Consider the following 22947-nt stretch of genomic DNA (forward strand, 5'->3'; position numbering starts at 1 on the left):
ATATGATGGGGTTCTATTTTTCACTAAGGTAATGATATTAGTTCTAAGGTATTATTTTGGTCGACTTTATTTCTCAATAATTACCAGACATGTTAAATTTAATATATGGATATATTTATTTTCGTTTTGCAAGTAAAATTAGCGTCTATATATATCACAAAATTTTTTATATAGTTTAGAGAGCCCATCACGATAAGTTCGCCTAGGGCCCTCAAAATCATAGGACCGGCCCTGAAAATGCGTGTGCCCTTTCGTCACATGTGCGTTCATGCACCGTCTCTAGTGATACTTGCAAATTGTAACCATCTTTTTTTTTTGCATAGGTCCGTGTCAGTGATTCATATGTTGTCTAGCTTAATTTGTCATTTGGTAGGTTTCCACCGTCATATATATTCGTTGTTCTCTCCCTATTGGACACAATCCGAGGAGGATCACGAATACTAACATGGGACATGTGCCCCCTCCCAAATTTTTTTTTTCAAGATTTCTAAGTGACCATTACATTACAAAATTGCCCCCTCTTTCTAATATGTCAATGTGCCAAGTCAGCATTGCATACCAAAAAAATCAAAATAAATTTGGGATCTAGTATACATATGAGTCACTAAATCTAAGATACCTTTAATTTACTGGAGTTAATTGGCAACTTGTTCTATCTACTTGGAGTTAATCTAGGAAGAATGCATTAATTGGAAGATGTGTTCTTCCAATTAATGCACACATCAAGTGGCGGCCACGATGTTGTCAATGTAGCAATCCATGAAAAGCACACGGGAATGATTTTTCCATGGATGCCCTAGGTATGACACTAAAGCGCTAATTGGAACCTCACTGGCCATGAGACATACCTAGGGCGTCCGGGAAAGAACCACTCCGATGTGGTTTTGCATAGGTACATTTTAGTTTCTAGTGCAAATTTCTATCTATTAGAATATAAAGTTTGTAGCAAATTACAATCATCTTTGCAATGTACAATCATTGCCAGTGGTTCATCTCTGTCCTAGTATATTCTCTCCACTCCTCTTGGACATGGGTTGTATATCACAGTACAGGGCTACAAAGATTGAAATGGGGCCATGTGCCCCCCCCCCCCCCCCCCCCGGCCACACACACATGCAAAGTTTATTTTTTTGCAATATTTGAACCAAATATAGCATTTGTTTAATTAGAGCTGATTAAACTTTAAAATTGGCCCCTATTTCTAATGTGTGTCAATGTCCTTTAAATATATATAAAAAAATCTAGCTTAAGCTTGGCCACTAGCTAGCATCACCCTTGCTAGTGGTTCGGATCTATACAACTCATTTTTTCTCCTTGAATGGATCAGTGTCGTCACGGATTTGTATCCTTTGTATTAACCCTAGTTATGGTTTACGGTTTGCTGTTCTTTATCCTAGCCGTCTATTTCGGAGAAAATGTAGAATTTCCTTGGTCCTTATTATAACATCTATATATGCTCCTATTTCCCATCTCTAAACTCATAGGTAAGTTTGTAGTTCAGTTTCTCTACCGCCAATTGCCTCCCCGCCGTGCTATCTCTATATCATTTCTCAACTCTCATGTTGTCATGCAAATAGAGATCAGTGAAGAATGTAGCAACATGTGCGTGTGCTCATAATGCTATTGTTGGAGAAAATGCTCAAAATCTAACAACAATCTTTGGGTATCTGTATATAGGACCAGCATTTTTTTTCTAACTTCGTGCAATTTGCTGCTATTTGTTCGTATTAGTTTGAAATTTATGCTAGCAATTGATCTCTGTAGATGCTGGTTTACTCTTCAGGTTGTGCTTTTTGCTAAAAATTAATACTAGCATTTTGTTCTGAGTTAATTAAGAGGTGTAATGTTCACTTGATCATTGGGTTTTTGGGGAGTTTTTCCGGTTATCATCAGTACAAGTTTTGTTCAATGCAAAGAAGTTGCATCCTCACCGGCAACATGGCAACTAGGACAGAGTTAGCCATGGATGACAATGACTCTCACCTTTGATATCTAGAGTACCAGGTGATGGAGGCCAAATATGAAAGAAGGAAACCTCACCGTTGTTTTCAGTGGCGTCCTTGAGCCTGTGCGGGCTGTACGACCGAATAGGGCCCCTAAATTTTAAGGGCCCATAAAATATTAAGTATGTCCTATATATAATAATATTAGAGGCTTTAATTTTGTTAATTTGCAGTCTAAATAGTAGTAAAACAAGACCCAAAACACTGCAGAAGGTGAACCGATCCAACTTCCATCGTACTCCCGTCCAGGCGTCCGCGTCGTCGCGTATCGCCGAAGTCCCGACGCCGCAGCCGCTTCGTCTCCTCTCCCCAGTCCCCTACGGCCTCCGCTTCTACTTCATCGCTGATGATTGGCTGATCGCCACGCCCGTTTTTAATTTTACTATAAAAAAATTACTAGGCTACTAGAGCCCCATTTTAATATTTTGCACGGGGACCCGATTTGGCCGGGACGCCCCTGGTTGTTTTGAAACACCCCTAATACATTGTATTTGATTGCTGCTAGCGGTAGTGATTAATTATTGTGTCTTTCTTTTAATTCTTATTATTACATGGTAATGAGGATATATTTTTGCTTGTTACGGAGTTTTGTATCATATCCTAGTATAAAGTTGATGTCCACTAAGTTCTGAATCTCAATATATATGTAAATGTGTCACATTATTACCCAGTAGCAATTATTATCTATAGTACTTTAAATAACATGAAAATGTGTAACATCATCACTCCTAGCAATTATTATCTAGAGTATTTTAAATAACATGCAAATATAACATATCATTTACAATTTTGTTGACATGCAAGCAACGTCAAATTAATATCTCTATATTATTTTTACATTATTTAAACATATACACATATCATTTATAATGTATAATATGTATTCATCCACATATCCCGTAGTAAATTAAACGTGAGAAATACAACTAGTTATTATAGTTGGTACTCCGACCTCGGATCTTTACATAGTTAAGCCTGTATATATATTGCAGCAGTTCAACATCAAAGCAGCACATTTAGATGTCTGTCTTTTTTTTCAAAAAAAAAAAGATATAGTGCAGTATAGTACTAAACGACGTACACGTTCGCATGAATTCGGGGGCCCACTTTCCAGCGAGACGCCAGGTGGGGCCGACCCAGCGCGCCAGGAAGGATTGATGCATGCGTGGGCCCACGTGTCAGATGGCGAGCACGAGGCCAGGCAGCGACCTGTCGTCGTCGTCGTCGCCGCCGCCGCGCCCACGCTGGCTCTGCCAGCACACGGCGGCGCGCCGGCGAACTCCTCCTCCGTGGAGCTGCGGCCGGCAGTGGCCGCCGCCGCCGACGTCCCGGACGGTGACGGAGGTGTTGAAGTACTCGCGGAGGCGGGTGATGCGGCCGCCCTCGACGGCCCAGGCGTGGACCCAGTACGCGCGTGGCCCCTCCCACCCTTCCGCCACCACCCACCCGCCGCCGCGCCCCACCGCCGCCACCCGCCGCGGCACGAACACGAAGGACGACGCCGACGCCGCCTCGGCCTCCCCGGTCAGGCGCCGCCGCATGTGCTCGCACCGCCTCGGCCCGTGGAACCACCAGTCCACGTCGCCCGCCATCACGGCCGACGCCGCCGCCCCGTCCCCCGCCGCCACCGCCGCGTACAGCGACTCCACCAGCCTCTCGTTCTCCCTCCTCGCCGTCATCATCGCCTCCTCCTCCGCTTCCAACTCCATGGCCATCCGATCGGTTAGTTCTTGGGAGATGATCGATGCGTCGATGTGGTCGAGCAGGTGTGGTGCATGGAAGGATGAGCTAAGCTAGGCGAGAGTGAGGGCTATTTATAGGGGGTTTGATTTCTTGAGGAGGTGGGGCCCACAGGGGGTGGAAAGCTTGTGAATGAAGTATCCGGTGCAATCACCTAATTCGGTGCAACTATGTAACTCTTATCCTACACTGTTGGATCGAGAAATGGACGCTCCCAGTAAATTTTAACTCATGAGTGAATCTACGAGTTAAATTTTAACTTATGATGATGTGGACAACGGTGTAGGATGAGAGTTGTATTATTATATTGAATTAGGTGATTGCACCGGATACTTTCCCGTGAATAATAGGGTTAGGTTTGTGAGATTTGGAGGGAACTAGCTAGCTGGGTAGTGGTAGAGTACGTAATTAAGTGATGAAGATTTGCTGCTGGGGGTTTGAATATCCTAATGATTGTGAATGCAAATGGCGATGGAGGTGTGTCGGGGAGACATCAACATCTATACCGACTAGTGAGGTTTCGCCTGGGAGCGTCCAGAACTGAAATGACTATTCTGCCCTTTATATTCCTTGTGCAGGATAACACCGTTGTTGACTTTTATCACGACATTTGAGCGTTTGTTTTATTTAAAAATAATAATATAAATATCATTTATTTTGTCATGACTTGTTATATTATTAATTAAAAAAATTTAAGTCTAGCTTATATTTTACCATATTTATATTAAACTTGTTTAAACATTGTTTTAAAAATCAACACAGCATCCCTTTAGAAATAGAGGTAGTATATTGCAAAGTGAGCGTAGCTCAACTAGTTTCTTATGGTGGAACCAGCCCACCCGGATTCTAATCCTAGATTTGACAACGAGGTGCATGTGGTGACTTCGTCAATCTCAAGATATGCGGGCCCAATCATATGGAGGTGCTCATAGGGATAAGGTCTGCGTGTGTGCGTTCATAGGATAGGGGTGAGTGTACGCGCGTTGTGAGCGCCTACGTTTGCGTTTGTACCGTGTTTCTAAAAAAAAAGAAGAGGTTGTATATTGGTGCTATTGGATACAAGTTGCTATAACTTGTAGTTTTTAACATATTAGAATTAGGGAGTATTAATTGCCGTTAGAATTGATGTAAAATCCCATTTTGGCAATGGATTTGCTGGAATTATGTCTATAGATTTCTGGCCAGGTTGCAGACGTTTTTTGGGCCACTTGATCCTTTTCAAGATTCATGCAGGATTGCAGGGGCATCGTGGGATACGGACCGATTAACTAATCTGGGCAGCTACTTGCAACCCATGGCCAACGCTGTGAAATTCTATTCCTATCTTGAGGCGATAATGGGTCCAACTTTATAACTATACTTTTATATATATATATATGTTGTGAAAACTTGAAAACTACCGTTGAATTAAAAAATAGACGTGCAAGATTTATCCATGTCATCATGAGCAAAATTTTCACTCACAGATTTACTCATGAGTAAAAAATTTACTATGAGTAAAATTTTTACTCGTGATGACGTGGACGAATCTTATAAATCTATTTTTCGATCCAACAGCAGTTTCCAAGTTTCTACCATATATTTTCCCAGATAAGATTTATGGAAGGAACCATGGATCTTGTTCTGTTACCACCCCTAGTTCCAACTGCTCAATGTAATGAATCTAGTTGGTTTTTATATCATAAGATTAATAAAGTCATCACATGCCTCTCAATGTTAATGTGTTAATGGATACATCGCCTTTAGTTGAAAGAATAATAAGCCGTAAATTCGAGCACACATATCAAGTTTAGAACTTAAACTTGAGTGGGCAGATTCCACTCTCAGAAACCTAACTAGTTAATTAATCTATGCTAACTTCACGAAAAACATAGAAATTATATTATTCATATGCAATATAATTACATCCTAGTTACACTATAATTGTTTATATCCTAATTACACTGTAATTTTTATGTAAAAGCACTATGGCTTGTAGTCGTTTGTAGTGTAAAAGAATCCTAACAAAGTAAGACAGTTGGCATATGGGTAAGCATGTAGTTAATAGGTAAACAAGAACTTCTAATTGTTGTGCAAGTAAATGGTTTAAGTTTAAGGTTGGTTGAGCTTGATCATTCATCTCTAGCTATTCTAGTGAATAAAATGGACCAATTTTTCTACTAAAATAAATGGACCATTTTTTTTACTGAAAAAATGTGTCAACATATCTATAGATACTCCCTTTTGGCACAGATGACCCTATGAATTTTCCATGTCACATACATGTTGAGAATATAGGCATATAATGATTTAATATATTCCATAAATAAATCATGACATTACAGATATATACTAGCATTAACGCATCATTAGATCTACACATGTAAACTAAGCAGTAAAACATGAATAGATCAAATATGCGCAACATGTCGAACACGTACCGAGGTGGCGGAAAGACCGGTTGCTCGGCAGGAACTACTCGCGGTTGCAAGCGTCGACGAAGGCGCGCAGCACGCGAGCGGAGAGGAAGGCGAGCCATCGTGGACGAATAGGGAGCAGTCGCGCGAAGCGCTTCCCAAAAACCTTATTGCCGCCTTCTCCCGGTGCAGGACGTCAAAGGCAAAGGTTCCAGAGACCTGCTCTCCCGATTGCCGGTGCACGCTGGCGAGCGGGATGGAGTAGTCTACGAGCGACGGCGCAACACAGAGGAGGAGGCAAACCCTAGATTGATTTCACGTGTGTTGCGTGAAGGCGGCGGCACGGTTTATATAGAGATAGGTCGCTTGATCAGGGCGCCCGCACGATCTCCACTCTGCGTAACCGAGCCGGATAAGTCGCGCGTAACTTATCCGGACTCCACGCTGTTTTCACGCACCGGATTTTTTGGAATGTTTCCAACAACAAAACAAATCCAAATTTTCCTGCAGCAAAACAAAACTGCAAAAGGAGGCTGCATCTGCGCAAGGGTGAGGAGCCAATTTTACAGACCACTCGACGCGTACGTCGTGCACGCGCGCCGCCTGCCAGGCGAGGCGAGGCGAGCGAGCGCGCGCGTGTGTTCCCCCCTCTTCTCTCCACCACACATGCTTCAAATGGCTAGGAGGGCATCCTCCCTTTTAAGGAGGTCCCCTCTCCTAGAATAAGCAAGGTGGTACTAAACTCCACATGCATGCCATCCCATGAGGTGGGCTTTTGTGATTTTCCAAAGAATTAATGTTCGAGTGGGACTTAGCCCATCTATTAATTCCAACAATCCCCCACCAAATCTCAAAATCCCACTGAGATTTGCCTTTTCCAATGTACTGTTTATATACCAGTGGTTCGATGGAGACCGATTAATGTTGAACATCCACCTAGAACTCTAAGCTACACTTACTAACAACTTGAACAATGGACTACGCCTTGAATTGCAAGTCTTGTGCAAGCAAGTTTCACTCAGAGTCTTATCTGGTACTAGACCGTCTGTAGACTACCCCTCGGGTGGAGCGTATAAGTCATACTCCTAGGTCTTTAGTAAGCTTCCTAGAAGATTCACCCAAAATCTTCATAGACTGCGACCAACAGTCAAGCTTACAAAGGTGAGTTCTTTCAAGAATGCTCTGCAGGACAGCATCTTCGCTAATTAAAGCCAACAGAACTCATTAAGGCATAGCCAACCTGCCTTGCAGCTCACGAGAGTACATGCATCTTCACTTAGAAAGGGTATAGATTGGTACTCTCCTCTAGTTTACTAATGGTTTGTTCTTCCCAGGTTCTAATTCACGGGATCTCTAATCACATAGACTGGGTTATCACCATAGTATAACTCACATGGGTCTCAAACCCATCTCCTTCGATGCATTATCTATCACATTTCGTGATAGTCCCTTCGTGAAGGGATCTGCCAGGTTTCTAGCTGTTTGGATGTAATCCAACGTTATAACTCCAGAGTTTCTCAATTTCCTGACAGACTTCAATTGTCTTTTCACATGTCTAGATGATTTCATATTATCCTTGGAACTATTCACTTTGAGAATTACCGTTTGATTGTCACAGTTCATAAGGATAGCCGGCACCGGTTTTTCAACAATAGGCAGATCCATTAATAGATCACGCAGCCATTCTGCCTCAACAGTAGCAGTATCCAGTGCCGTCAGTTCTGCTTCCATGGTTGACCTCGTTAAAATAGTCTGATTGCAATACCTCCAGGAAACAGCACCACCACCTAGTGTGAAGACATATCCACTAGTGGCTTTGATCTCATCCACATCAGAGATCCAGTTAGAATCACTATATCCTTCCAGTACCGCAGGATACCCAGAATAGTGAAACCCCAATTCCATAGTACCTTTCAGATAGCGCATTACTCGCTCAAGCGCACGCCAGTGATCATCTCCTGGATTAGAGGTAAACCGGCTCAACTTACTCATAGCAAAGGAGATATCAGGCCTAGTTGCACTAGCCAGGTACATCAGCGAGCCAATGATTTGGGAGTATTCCAGTTGATTCCTAGCAATTCTCTTGTTCTTGCGAAGCAACAAGCTAGGATCAGAAGGTGTTGGAGAAGGCTTATTATCAATGTAGCCAAAGCGATTCAAGATCTTCTCCACATAATGGGACTGCAAGAGTGTAATCACATTCTCACTTCTAATTAGCTTCATGTTTAAGATAACATCAGCTACTCCCAAATCCTTCATATCAAAATTTTGAAACAAGAATGATTTAACCTCATTTATCACCTCAAGGTTTGTCCCAAATATTAGTATGTCACCAACATACAAGCACAGAATAACTCCCTCACCCCCACCATGGTGATAGTACACACATTTATCTGCCTCATTGACTGCAAAGCTTGCAGATGTCAATGTTTTGTCAAATTTCTCATGCCATTGCTTAGGAGCTTGTTTCAGACCATACAAAGACTTCAACAATTTGCACACTTTGCCTTCTTGACCTTCAACTACAAACCCATCAGGTTGATCCATATAGATCTCCTCATCCAGCTCTCCATTAAGAAAAGCTGTCTTAACGTCCATTTGATGAACGAGAAGACCATGTGATGCTGCTAGGGAAAGTAGCACACGAATTGTGGTCAATCTAGCAACAGGTGAGTAAGTGTCAAAGAAATCTTCGCCTTCTTTCTGAGTATAGCCCTTAGCAACAAGCCGAGCCTTGTACTTTTCAATAGTACCATCAGGCCTGAGCTTCTTCTTGAACACCCACTTGCACCCCACAGGTTTACACCCATAGGGTCGCTCTGTCACCTCCCAAGTCCCGTTAGCGATAATGGAATCCATTTCACTACGGACAGCCTCCTTCCAGTAGTCTGCATCAGGAGATGCGTATGCTTCTGAAATTGACTTAGGAGTGTCATCCACGAGGTACACAGTGAAATCATCACCAAAAGACTTAGCCGTCCTTTGTCTTTTGCTCCTTCGAGGAGCTTCACTGTCATCATCCTCAGTGACATGTTCATGTGTATATTCAGTTTGTTCTGGTGGTGTGAATGAACTGGAAATTATTTCAGAGGGTTGGCTAGAACTACTATGTGTATTTTTCATTGGGAAAAAGCTCTCAAAGAAGATAGCATCACGAGACTCCATAATTGTACCAACATGCATGTCAGGTACCTCAGATTTAACTATTAAAAACCTATAGGCAATGCTGTGGTGAGCATATCCCAGAAAGACACAGTCCATAGTCTTAGGTCCAAGTTTGCGCTTCTTCGTTGTTGGTACATTGATTTTCGCCAAGCACCCCCATGTGCGCAAGTAAGAAAGTGATGGTTTTCTCTCAATCCATATCTCATATGGTGTTTTGTCCTTATTTCTGTTAGGAACTCTGTTTAACACATGATTCGAGGTCAACAATGCCTCCCCCCACCATGCCTTAGGTAGTCCCGCGGTGTCCAACATGGCATTCACTAAGTCGGTCAGTGTGCGGTTCTTCCTTTCTGCAATCCCATTAGATTCGGGAGAATAGGGAGGCGTCCTCTCATGTATAATGCCATGTTCCTCACAGAATAAGTCAAACTCGTTTGAGAAAAACTCTCCACCACGATCAGACCAAAGTCTTTTTATCTTTCTGTCAAGTTGATTTTCAACTTCTGCCTTATAAATTTTAAAATAGTCTAGAGCCTCGTCTTTCTTTTTCAACAAGTACACATAGCAAAATCTAGTAGCATCATCAATCAACGTCATGAAATATCGTTTTCCACCCTTCGTCAACACCCATTCATTTCACAGAGATCTGAGTGTAGGAGTTCTAGAGGTGCCAAGTTTCTCTCCTCAGCAGCCTTGTGAGGCTTGCGAGGTTGCTTTGATTGCACACAACTATGGCACTTAGAACCTTTGACAATGGAAAACTTAGGAATTAAGCACATGCTGGAAAGCGGAGACATCAAGCCAAAAGTAATATGACTTAAACGTGAGTGTCATACATTAGCCTCATCATCCACACTGCCACAAATATGGTTCACAGACTTATTGCAGAAATCAAAAAGGGAAAAGCGGAACATGCCTCCGTACTCATAATCTTTACCAATAAAATATCCATGTTTAGACACGACTACTTTATTAGACTCAAAAACCAACTTAAATCCGTCTCTAGTCAGACGGGAGCCACTAACAAGATTCCTGTCGATAGAATCATGTGACCCATTCCCCATTAGGACGGTGGATGATGCGAACCCGCTAGGGTTTGTGGCCCGATCTTTCGATGAGAGGTAAGGGATAACTCGATTGGATGAAGACGACGTTCACGGCCCGACTACAACCGTCCAAAGACGCTGCGCCTTAGCAACCGATACACCGTCTCCAATGGTCGCCGCGAACTTGTGGTGCGCGTCAACCCGGCCACGAGGGCACTCGTCCTGCAAGCAATCGAAGAACAGGCAAGAACAAGTAGGACAAGCACTGAAATTGCTAGATAAAGATGAAAGTTTCACTATCAAACACAATATGGTGGGGTTCCGATTACAGGCAGACGGGCGGTTTAGCCAACACGCGCGCTGCGAGCCTGTAGCAAGTAGCTATCTCTATCATCAAAACCCGCCTGTTCTTGGCGGCGACTAGAGGTATAAGAAGAGGGGAAGAATGACCATAGGGTCGTGCTCCAACCCTAGGACGTGCCCCTAATGGGCCCAACTTGGATACACAGCCCATTGGGCCAAAAGAGGTGACGCAGCACCATGGACAGAAAATAGTCAGGAGTAAAATGACAATTGCGGCCGCTTCAGAACAGATATGGACATGTAGCTGGATCCATTTGAAAGTAGACTTGATAAGCTTTCCATGAAGTACTTGCACGCCCAAATCGGAGTTCGCATGAAGTCGTGGCGGCCGTCAGAAGTTGGTGCTGCCCTGCAGTCCGAATCCACCCCGCGCGAATCCTCTTCCCTTTGGATCCTCTCCATCGTTCCTGAGTAAAACACGAGTGCACGCGTCTCCGGGGTATAAAGACGAGGAATATGAACTCAAGAAAGAACTCACCTGATAATTTAGTTGATGTGCACGAGCGCGGGTAATAGGACCATCATGCTGTACATGGGGGGACATGGATGTATCGATGGTGTTGATATCCTCATCAGTGGAACCCCGTGCGGCCTGATAAGAAGAAAACAATGAAATGTCAGCACAAACATGTACATTGGCCCCTGTATTAACCCACCAATTAGTAGACTGATTAACTGAAAAAACAGTAGGTAAATTACCATACCCGCTTCTATCTCCAGTGTTGCTAATGGTCACATTGGCAGACTTAGAGGTCTGCCCTGCAGGGGCCTTCATCCCCTTGCGTTGTGGACACTTTCTGGCCAGATGGCCAGGTTGACCACACACAAAGCAAGTCCTCTCATCCTAATTAGGATTGTTATTGTTCTTCTTCTTCTTGAAGTTGGTGGTCTGCTGAGCTTTGTATTTCCCCTTGCTCTTGTTCTAGGCCTTGTGCACAACATTGGTAGTGGACCTCCCACCATCGCCCTTAGACGCGGCATCTTTTTCCCGAGCTTTCTCCTCAACATCAAGAGACGCTATCAACCCCTCAACGGAGTATTCCTGTCACTTGTGTTTGAGTGCAGTACCGAAACCTCTCCAAGATGAAGGTAGTTTCGCAATAATGCACCCGACCACAAATTCGTCGGGTAAGACACACTTAAGGAGTTCGAGTTACTTAGCCATGGTTTGTATCTCATGAGCCTATTCGACTACAAAACGGTTGTCAGCCATCTTGTAGTCATGAAACTGCTCCATGATATACAGATCATTGCTAGCATCAGTAGCACCGAATTTAGTATTCAGTGCATCCCACAACTCCTTAGCGTCGGTCATATGCATATACACCTCGACAAGATGATCACCAAGCACGCTAAGAATGTATCCCACAAAGAGAGTAGTGGCCTCATCGAATTCTTTCTGCTGATCAGCATTAAGAACGCCCATAGGCTTGCCAGTACTTACTCAGAAGCATTTCATAGCTGTCAGCCACAGAGTGACCCTGATCTGCCATCTCTTAAAGTGCACACCGGTAAATTTATCCGGCCTCAGTGCATCGGCAAAACCAGCCATAGTAAAATCACAGCGCCTATAATAAGGTTTTTGGATTGTTGAGAATATAGGCATATAATGATTTAATATATTCCATAAATAAATCATGACATTACAGATGTATACTAGCATTAACGCATCATTAGATCTACACATGTAAACTAAGCAGTAAAACATGAACAGATCAAATATGCGCAACATGTCGAACATGTACCGAGGTGGCGGAAAGACCGGTTGCTCGGCAGGAACTCCTCGCGGTTGCGAGCATCGACGAAGGCGCGCAGCACGCGAGCAGAGAGGAAGGCGAGCCGTCACGGACGAACAGGGAGCAGTCGCGCGAAGCGCTTCCCAAAAACCTTATTGCCGCCTTCTCCCGGTGCAGGACGTCGAAGGCAGAGGTTCCGGAGACCTGCTCTCCCGATCACCGGTGCACGCTGGCGAGCGGGATGGAGTAGTCTACGAACGACGGCGCAACACAGAGGAGGAGGAAAACCCTAGATTGATTTCGCGTGTGTTGCGTGAAGGCGGCGGCACGGTTTATATAGAGATAGGTTGCTTGATCAGGGCGCCCACACGATCTCCACTCTGCGTAACCGAGCCGGATAAGACGCGCGTAACTTATCCGGACTCCAGCCGTTTTCATGCACCGGATTTTTCGGAATGTTTCCAACAACAAAACAAATCCGAATTTTCCTGCAGCAAAACAAAACTGTAAAAGGAGACTGCATATGCGCAAGGGTGAGGAGCCAATTTTCTGAACCATTCGACGCGTATGCCGTGCACGCGCCGCCTGCCTTGCTAGGCGAGGTGAGCGAGCGCGTGTTCCCCCTCTTCTCTCCACCACACATACTTCAAGTGGCTAGGAGGGCATACTCCCTTTTAAGGAGGTCCCCCTCTCCTAGAATAGGTGGTACTAAACTCCACATGCATGTCATCCAATGAGGTGGGCTTTTGTGATTTTCTAAAGAATTAATCTTCGAATGGGCCTTAGCCCATCTATTAATTCCAACAATACAGAATTGCACTCAATCGATGGCAAGATAGAGGTCACGAGGACAATGTCGATAATATGTTTACAATGCTTTTGGTTCAGCTTCTAAACGCATATATCAACTAGATCAATAGCTTCCACACGTTGGTTGGCTAGCCTTGTTCCTCCATCAGCTTCATCTCCACTTCTAAAAAGTGTTGATTTCACAATAAGAAAAAGAAAATCCAGTTCAAGCTCTGGTTTAATTTGCTTATGAACGGCCAAGGCAACCCACGAGCAATGACAATATTATATTGGCGATATACAACAAAATGATTATTATTGTTTTGTATGATTCATACAGTCCAAATTATCACCCATCTATCCGTAATTACTATATTTGATCTACTGGTTGATCGATGACATCTTGTATGTGATATTGGTATGCATAATGTAAGTAGTTGTAGAATTATAATGCACAATCAAACATCATAAATATTAGTTGCAAAATTACAATATATGATCAAACATATTGTAAATCTTACTTAAAAGTGACTAATTCAATAGAAAATAAATTGAGGGATCATGCGTGATAGAAAGATTATGCGATAATTTAAACCATCAAAGCATCATTAAAAAACATAGTGGCTTGGTATCCTCTTAGTGTAGTAGTTGTGCTGACGAGCCAAATGTAACACTACAACAAAAACCTCATATAGAGGTACTTTTGTAGAGGAGTTTTGCAAATTGTTTCTAAGATCAAAAGTTTTATAGTGTAGAGACACTTTATAGAGGCGCTTTAAAAATTGCCTAGAAAACTTTTACTCTAGAGACATTTTCAGCTCAATTTATTAGATTTTATCTTGTAAAGGCATTCTTTTTGCACTGTAAAATGCGTCTGATATGTAAAGGCATTTTCTTGAGACATTTTAAACTATGTAGAGACATTTTAAACTATGTAGAGACATTTTTTAGAATGATAATGTGTACTAAAGGACTAAATATAAGTAACTAAAGACACAAACAACCAAGTAATAACATGGAGTTGAGTTGGCTAGTGCATTGAAGACAAAAATGGTTTGTCCAAGAGATCTTAAGTTTCAAGGCTTGATAAAAGCAAGGAAACTATTTTATTCTCCTTTTTTGCCTGGTTTCATATGTTTGTGGTACAATTTAATGTCTCTAGAAAATGCCTCTACCATCTTATAGACATTTTATAAAATGCTTCTACCATCTTATAGACATTTTATAAAATGTCTCTTCGTTTGTAGAGACAATTCACCATAAGACACTTATTAGACATTTTTTAAAATGTCTCTATAGTATTGTAAAGGCATTTGAAAAGTGCCTCTATAATACTAGAAAAATGTCTCTACAAAGCATTTTTCTTAGTGTAACCTAGTATTCTGCCTCGGTGTTACTACTTCGATTCATGCGTTTATCCTATTCATGTGATTTTCCTATCCTGCGAAGCAAAGGGGCCCTAAATCTTTCTCTCTTGCACAATCCTATATGCCTTCTAGGAACTTTTTGCAACCTTCAAAATATTTTTTCTCGTAATCTATTTATTTGATCTAGAATCTAATTGCATCTTGGAAAAACTACGAATTACCCCTCCCGAACTATCGCGGTCGTCCGAATTACCCCCCCTGAACCACAAAACCGGACATTCTTCACCCCCAACTATACAAACCGGACGAATTACCCACCTCGACCCAATCCGTGGTGGTTTTGGTCTACGTGGCGTACACGTGGCAGTCCAGTCAGCATTCTATATTAAAAAAAGGTGGGACCCACCTGGCATACGCTCTCTCTCTCTCACTCTTCCTCTCTCTTCCTCTCTCTCTCACGGTCAGCGGTAGGCTGGGGCAGCGGCTGAGGGCGGCTACCTTAGCGCGGAGGCGGCGGCGGAGGCGCCGCCGGTGGTGGTGCTGCCGCCGCGTCGCCGCTCGGCCTAGACGAGGAGGAGGGGATGGGGAGGACGGCGGCGCCACCGCGACCAGGAAGGATGAACGACGCCGAGGCAGCCGCCCCCGCCGCCCTCAGCCGCCGCCTCCGCGTCACTACCCGACGCCGCCGCAGCTCCGCGCTGAGGCCTCCGCCCTCAGCCGCCGTCTAGGCCGAGCGGCAACGCGGCGGCAGCAGCACCACCGGCGGCACCTCCGCCACCCTCAGCCACCGCCTCCGCGTCACCGTCCGACGTCGCCGCGCTCGATTGTGCGCCGCCGTTTCCCCTTTTGCTATGCTTCACTGCCGCCGCGCTCGATTGTGCGCCGCTGTGGTCTCCCTCGCCGATTCCTTGCGCCACCACCCTCCTGGAGCTCCCTTGAACCACCCCAACCCGCCGCCTTTGCCGTCGGCCTCCCCACTAGCTCCCGCGCCGTGCCTCCCCTCCCGCCGCCGCCAAGCGCAATCACGCTCCGCCGTCGGCCCTTCTCCTCCTCGATTCCTGTCGCCATCGCCCTTCCCGTGTCCCAAGTAACCGTCCCGAGTCACCGCCCTGGCCGCACGCACCTCCTCTCCCCTTTCGCCGCGTCGCCTTCTTCCACCGCCGCGCGTGCGTCGCGGGTGACCATCTAGGCTGAGCGGCGACGCGGCGGCAGCACCACCGCCGGCGGCGCCTCCGCCGCCCTCAGCCGCCTCCCCCGCCGCCTCCGCGCCGAGGCTGCAGCCCTCAGCAACTGCCCCCGCCTGCCGCTGACCGTGAGAGAGAGGAAGATAGTGAGGAGAGTGAGAGAGAGAGTGTATGACAGGTGGGCCCCACATTATTTTTAATATAGAATGCTGACTAGACTGTCACGTGTACGCCACGTAGACCAAAACCACCGCAGATTGGGTCGAGGGGGGTAATTTGTCCGGTTTGTATAGGGTAATTTGTCCGGTTTGTATAGTTGAGGGTGAAGAATGTCCGGTTTTGTGGTTAAGGGGGGTAATTCGGACGACCGCGATAGTTCGGGCGGTAATTCGTACTTTTTCCTTGCATCTTTATTTTTATTGTAATTAATATTTAAAATAAGACCAGACATGACTATATTTGTGACTAAAAATATATGTATGATTATATTGCTAATTGAAATATTTTTATATTATACATAAAACATAAATTTATAAACGGTGAAACATCACGAAATGCTTACTGAAGTATTACAAACAACATCTGCGAACTAGTGAAACGTCAAAATTACTTACTGAAGTATTCAAATAATACCATGTGCAACATTCAAAAATTATTCATTACAACATAAAAACTTAAAATGTGCAACATAGTCGAATTCTAGTTGAAACATCTACTTATTATAAATGAAACATTGGATTTTAGTAGTGTGAAACATTTACATTATTTTTATCATAATATAATTATGTGAGATCTTTCTATAAAGATTTAATTGCAACAAATATAATATTGTAATCGCATCATAAATTGGATAAGTAGTTTATAAGAAAAAAAAATACTTAAAGTTTTAAAATAATGTTACACGTGTTGAGGAGATGAGAGAGAAACTCTGCAGTAGTGCATGCATGAATGTTTAACGTAGCAAAGTTGATGGCGGAGCATAAGAGATATAGCATGAGGACCGTTCTATTTTTTAGTCCGGATCGGGTGCCCATTCAAGAGCATTCCCCATTTTTAAAAGTATCTTTTATTTTCATGAGTTCTAAATGGACCTTGAAATGTCACGTATCCCTTAATTTAGAAAATAATTCTATATATAAAACCGGTATCTGATTAATTGGACCCACATAGGTATAAGTACTACTAATTAAAATAAGACAGTTGGATTTATTACAAGACATGGTCCCATGAAATTATTTTCTTCTCAGTTTAAATATTTTGATCGGAAGATGTCTATTTTCTTCTAATAGGTGGTGTTCTTTTATCCAGTAAATGAAGATGAAGATGAAGCGTTTTACACAAAACGAGATGGTATTAACATATGATTAACTGAGTTTTAGTTATTATAAACTTAAAAATAGATTAATATGATATTTTAGATAAACTTTCATATTGAAAACGTACAGTTTAGTAATTTACAAAGCGTGTCATGTGTATCGAAGTTTTTATCCATATCTTGATGGAGAAACGAACGGGTTAATATATAGTCCCCCTTCAGCTTCACGTATTTATGGTGGTCCCATCAATAAATAAATATTATTCCTTTAGCAGAATGCCACAATCTGCAGTTAAGCGTCCAGCATTAGCAAAAGGCAGATCTTTTTCTTTTTTTCTTTTTTTTAAGGAAGCAAAAGGCAGATCATTAATCTCCACTAAACACTAGATTTGGATATTTATCGCATCTCCATGCATCTCACCAAAATAAAAGATTATCTTATCTCGTCAGTAGTATTTCTTACACCCTCCATCTATTTTCGATAGGTATATTTTTAAATCTAAAAAATTTATTTTTATAGGCATATTTCAATCCAACAACCTATCATCTTAATAACTTTCTCGGATTTAATGCGTGACTCTCTATTTTTCCACGTAAGATTGGCTACATGGACTTCGAGAAATATAAATATTAATGAATCGTTTGTTTACGAGGAATAACTAGGAACATTAAATGAATGATAAGTAGAATTACTTATTCTTGGTCTATGTGCCAAGATAAAATATGACTATCAGGGCAGTCCCAACCCATAGTGTACATAAGCAATGTCTATGGTGCAATGTCAATAAGACATCACAATAGAAACTAAACTCCACAACCCATGATTTCTTAAAGTGGGCCATTGATAAATACATCATCTCTCTTCTCTACCAATCATATTTATTCTTCATCTATTATGAAGACACTATTCTCTCCCAATGTAAAACTTGATAGTGTCTAGTGCATAGGTTCTCGTGTTGAAGCTGTGTCTTGCATGAGACCCAATTTCTTCCTCTCTTCACTCTCTCTCTTAATTAATATAGTGCCACATAAACTAAAAGTCCTACACGGCAATATAATTAATGCCATAGAAACCATCTTAGGTGGAGGGTTGGAACTGCCCTCAGACCAAGTTTAATAGTATAGGCCACTACTAGCTCCAAATCATCTATAGCCAATGTAATAGTCAATTCATACAATAGTTGCTTACTATACTATTAATGCATGGTCCTACCTGTCATACACACTTTACGTCTTGGAGTCCGTGCTACAGCTGGCTACAGATCTATAGCCCGCTGCTCTTATCTTCTTTCTTTTATCTCTTTAAAATATATTTATAGTTGGTTTATAGCCTGCTATTATATCTGCTCTCAGTAGATGGAGGGAATACTACTCTGTTTGTTGCACACGAGCACGGATGCATGATGGGGATATTCACGAATCACGAGTCAAAGGTTAAGACTTGAGGGTAGGTAGCTTTAATTTTCAACCATCATAATTAATCACTTGTTGATGCTTTCGGCTGCAATCATTGAATGGATGTCTGTACGTGAAGTCGTGAACTGATCCAGTGAAGAAACTAATGGTGGACTAAGAGCAAGGTCAATAGTACAGCTACCAGCAAGCTTCAAAATTTTATCATGTCAAGGTAGAGCTACCTTAAGGAGCCAACTCATACAACAAGCTAGCTATAAGCTGCCTTGGTTAAAGCATACAAACATTAAATATTGCATGGATACAACAGCTGTTGTGATCAGTAGTAACATCTATCTTTGTGGCTATTTTGGTGCACCAACAAATGCACGCAACATGATCAATACTAACTCAGAGAAATGGTTTCAGACAATAAACCAAACAGTTACATATTCAAAAGTCATGACATTTAACAAAAGAAATACTGAAAACAAGTCACACTTGGATGAAAGTTCTTGATCTAATTAAAGACTAAATATCCACACTGGCCAAATTTGCAGGAATACTGACAACGTCACATTTAACAAAAGGACAACTAAAATGAGATAAAAGTTCTTGGTCTCCATTGAACAACTGCCATCTTGCTCTATTGCCGCCAACGACTCTAATAACTGCCATCTCTGTAGGGAATAATTGAGCAGAATATAAGATTATATATGTAAAAATAAATACAAGTGTACTTCTAATTATAGGAAGTTAATATGTTGGTCTTTTTTTTGTCATGGTAATACTGTTTTGCTAATTCCAGTAAGGTATTTGTGAAATTAATAACTCTATTGTGCAACATAGCAATAACTTTGTATGAACAAGTGAATGATCTACACAGCTACAATTCGAATGTACGACAAATTCTTGCAACAATGACACGCTATGGTTGTCCAGGTCGCCATTATATATGATAATCCAGTACTACTAATTTGATGGAAGAAGTGATGAATTGCTAAGAATTTGATTCGGTGCACAACTTATAAAATCAACATTTATAAATGCATACCTGCAAATAATACAACCAAAATCAGCATCTAGGACATAGCATCCACCTGAAATATAGAGTTGAATAAATCAAGACGCTCAAACAAGAAAGTTAAAGGAAATGCTTGGAGCATAGACGTTGGAAATAAATAGTCCAAACCACAACAATTTGTTGCTTGGGGCAATGATGCACAGAACTTTAGATGATTCAGGAAGTGGACAAAGTAAGAAAGCTACTTGTTTGGATCATAGTTCTCAGGTTTTAAAACATATCATTGGATTGTTTGACCCCTTTTCTATGAGTTTAGGATGGTTACCTGAAAGAAGTGCATCATCATTCAGTAGACAACAGAGCACAAGTGATCCTGAAAAAAACAGATACAAAGGTAAATTAAAATGCTCTATATATGACAAAAAAAATAAAGTGATGATATGCTTATTACCCTACCATGATTATGTATGTTGCATATTTCCAAACCGATTCCAAATGTGCTCAATTAAATCTTTTTTTAGCTGGGTATGCATTGAACGAGCACGAATAGCAGATTTCCTACGTAGCACATCGGTAAAACATGGGTTATCACCGGTAGTTACTTCAGGAGGCAGAACTATTGATGTCCTAGGAACTCTATTGAGGTTAAAGTCACATATCGCATCCTCTCTCTCATCTTCAACAATCATATTGTGGAGAATCACACAAGTTAGCATGATTCTCCCAACACTCTTTCGTTTCCACTTCTTTGCTGGACGGCGCACAATGTTGAAACGGGCTTGCAATACCCCAAAAGCCCGCTCCACGTCTTTCCTTGCCCCTTCTTGACGTTCAGCAAATAACTTGTGCTTCTCTATTTGTGGAAGTGATATAGTCTTCATGAAGACTGCCCATTCTGGGTATATACCATCAGCAAGATAGTACCCATTGTTGTACTCATTCCCATTGACGAAAAAATGAACCCGAGGAGCTTCCCCTCTCACTTGTTCAAGGAACAAAGGAGATTGATTCAGCACATTGATGTCGTTGTTAGAACCAGCGACACCAAAGAATGCATGCCGAATCCAAAGATCATGAGAAGCAACCGCTTCAAGGATAATTGTTGGGACTTTATAGTCACCACGGGTGAATTGCCCCCTCCAAGCTCTCGGACAACTCTCCCACCTCCAATGCATGCAATCAATACTCCCTAGCATACCCGGAAAGCCACGAGACTCATTAACCTGCAGTATGTGCTCTATATCATCACTTGTAGGGCGTCGCAAATACTGCCCTCCAAAGACCTCAATCACCCCTTGTGCAAAAGTGTCCAAGCACTCTAAGGCAGTGCTCTTACCAATTAGTAAGTACTCATCTAAGGCATCAGCAGGAGTGCCATATGCTAACATACGGATCGCAGCTGTGCATTTTTGAAGTGGAGAAAGGCCTGTGCGACCAGAGCAATCTTCTCTTTGGGTAAAGTAAGGAGACCACTGACCTAGGGCTTCCATAATACGTAAAAAGAGATGCTTTCGCATACGAAATCGTGTGCGAAACATTCTCTCAGGGTAGAGTGGATGATCTGCAAAGTAATCAGCCACCAAACGTCGGTGACCTTCTCCATGATCCCTTGCAATGGTCTTCCTTGATCCACTTTGGCGCTTGAGGAGCCCGGCTGCAAACTTAGTCTTGATCTTCTCTATGATTCTAGTAGCAAAGGAATCTAGGGCATTCTGATCAGAAATGTATTTCTCAAGAATTTTGGATGGGTCTAGGTCATCTGAGTAAGAGGATGCGTTTGAGGATGAGTCTGACATGGTAGTTTCAGAATAGGATGGATTGGTTTGATAGTTTCAGAATAGAAGAGAATGGTATATATAGATGGATGTGTTAGACTGATTGCAGTTAGATTGATTGCAATAAAAATTTTGTGTTGACTGCATGGTTATTTGGACCAGCTGCAATCAGCATGAAACTTTGCAGTGACTGCATGGTTATTTGGAGTGACTGCTGTTAATCAGCATGAAATAGGGGACTAGCTATTAGTTTGGGTTGGCTGCTATTAATATTGCATAGAAAATTGGATTGACTACATGGTTTTTTGGACTAGTTCAAATTAAATCCATTTGACTGCATTTTAATATGGAGAAATTCCTGCTGAACTACTGAAAATATGCATGATTTACTACTAAAAATAACATATAAAGATGCATACCTCACTTGTTTTTTGTGAATATCTCTTCTCTCATGCATTGCAGCATGAACAGAAACTCAGACCTCACATCATGAGGCATCTCCCTTGTGTCTTTGTTCATTAACTCCCGATAGGTTTCAATCATAGCTGTTTGACGAGTAAGCCTCTTAGCTTCAAGATTCTCACTAGAAACACGTCTTTGAGTCTCTAACATTTCACTTTGCCCTTCCTTGGCTGCTTCATGTGCATCCATAAATTTGCGGATGTCATCTTCTAACTCAAATTTGCAGTCTTGCATCTTGCCTTTTCCTTTGCCACTCCGCTGCATCTTAGCTGCCTTGGCTCCAATTGGTCGTGGGATATCTTCATCATCATCAAGGGGGATGACATCATTGATATCTAGCTTCCTTTTCTTAGACTTGTCAAGCTGGTCCAAATATGCATGCCATTTCGGTTGGTTTTTTAGTTCATTCCAACAATGCATAAACATAAATGGCCCATCCTTGAAGTCATCATCATATATCTTCGATGCCTTGTCCATCAGGTCAAGTTTAGACTCCCCACTAGCATATAACGAATTAGCCTCCTTCCAAGCACAACAAAAATTGCCGACCTTTTTCTTGATTTTACCAAAATGATCCTTGACTTGCTTAACTTGTCTAATCCGGTTTTTTGGGGTAGTGCTGTTATAAACAGTTGCAACATCCCCCCAATATTGTTCATTCTTCTTGTAATTTGATTCTATTGGATCATTTGAGTTGTTCAGCCAAGCGCTGACCTACAATTTTAACAAAAGTGTATTATTGTTACTAGTAATGCTATTGACATTTATCCATTAGCAAATAAAGAACAAGTTACTTACCAATCTCAAGTTTTCATCCTTAGTCCATGCCAAGCGCTTCTCAGTCCTAGTGGCACCTTCACTTTCAGCATCGTCAACATTGATTGGCTGCGATTGGTTCCCGTCTAACACATGTTGTACAAAGTTTGATGGGCTTTTGATATAATTAACAAAACCACCGGGAGGGCGAGATTCCCCCTGTATAAAAACATGAACATGCAAATGCTGATCAAATTATGTGCAAATTTGTCTACCGACTATTACAAATATTATCAGTTCACTTTATTCCTTTGTAATTAGGTGTTATATTCACTAATCTTGCCAGGTTAGTCCAACAGGCAACTCAATCCAAGCAAAAATATTCAGCAACCAGCAAATATATCTATGTATGTATGTATAAGAAAGTTGATCAA

The 22947-nt window shown here is 42.2% G+C and overlaps 1 protein-coding gene and 1 long non-coding RNA gene across 2 annotated transcripts; both read right to left on the reverse strand.

The window, feature by feature from the left end:
- Positions 1-2866: 2866 nt before the first annotated feature.
- Positions 2867-3774, reverse strand: LOC127774710 (senescence associated gene 20-like). Its single transcript, XM_052300993.1, has one exon. The coding sequence runs from the start codon at positions 3716-3718 to the stop codon at positions 3182-3184; it is 537 nt and encodes a 178-aa protein (XP_052156953.1). The 5' UTR covers positions 3719-3774; the 3' UTR covers positions 2867-3181.
- Positions 3775-19041: 15267 nt separating this feature from the next.
- On the reverse strand, positions 19042-21774 carry LOC127772687 (uncharacterized). Its single transcript, XR_008017451.1, has 4 exons — positions 21715-21774; positions 19846-19893; positions 19551-19596; positions 19042-19176 (listed from the first exon to the last, which is right to left on the reverse strand). It is a non-coding gene; the product is annotated as an uncharacterized LOC127772687 (long non-coding RNA).
- Positions 21775-22947: the final 1173 nt, after the last annotated feature.

The sequence above is a fragment of the Oryza glaberrima genome, chromosome 5 (genome assembly GCF_000147395.1).
Source record: "Oryza glaberrima chromosome 5, OglaRS2, whole genome shotgun sequence".
NCBI classification, from domain to species: domain Eukaryota; kingdom Viridiplantae; phylum Streptophyta; class Magnoliopsida; order Poales; family Poaceae; genus Oryza; species Oryza glaberrima.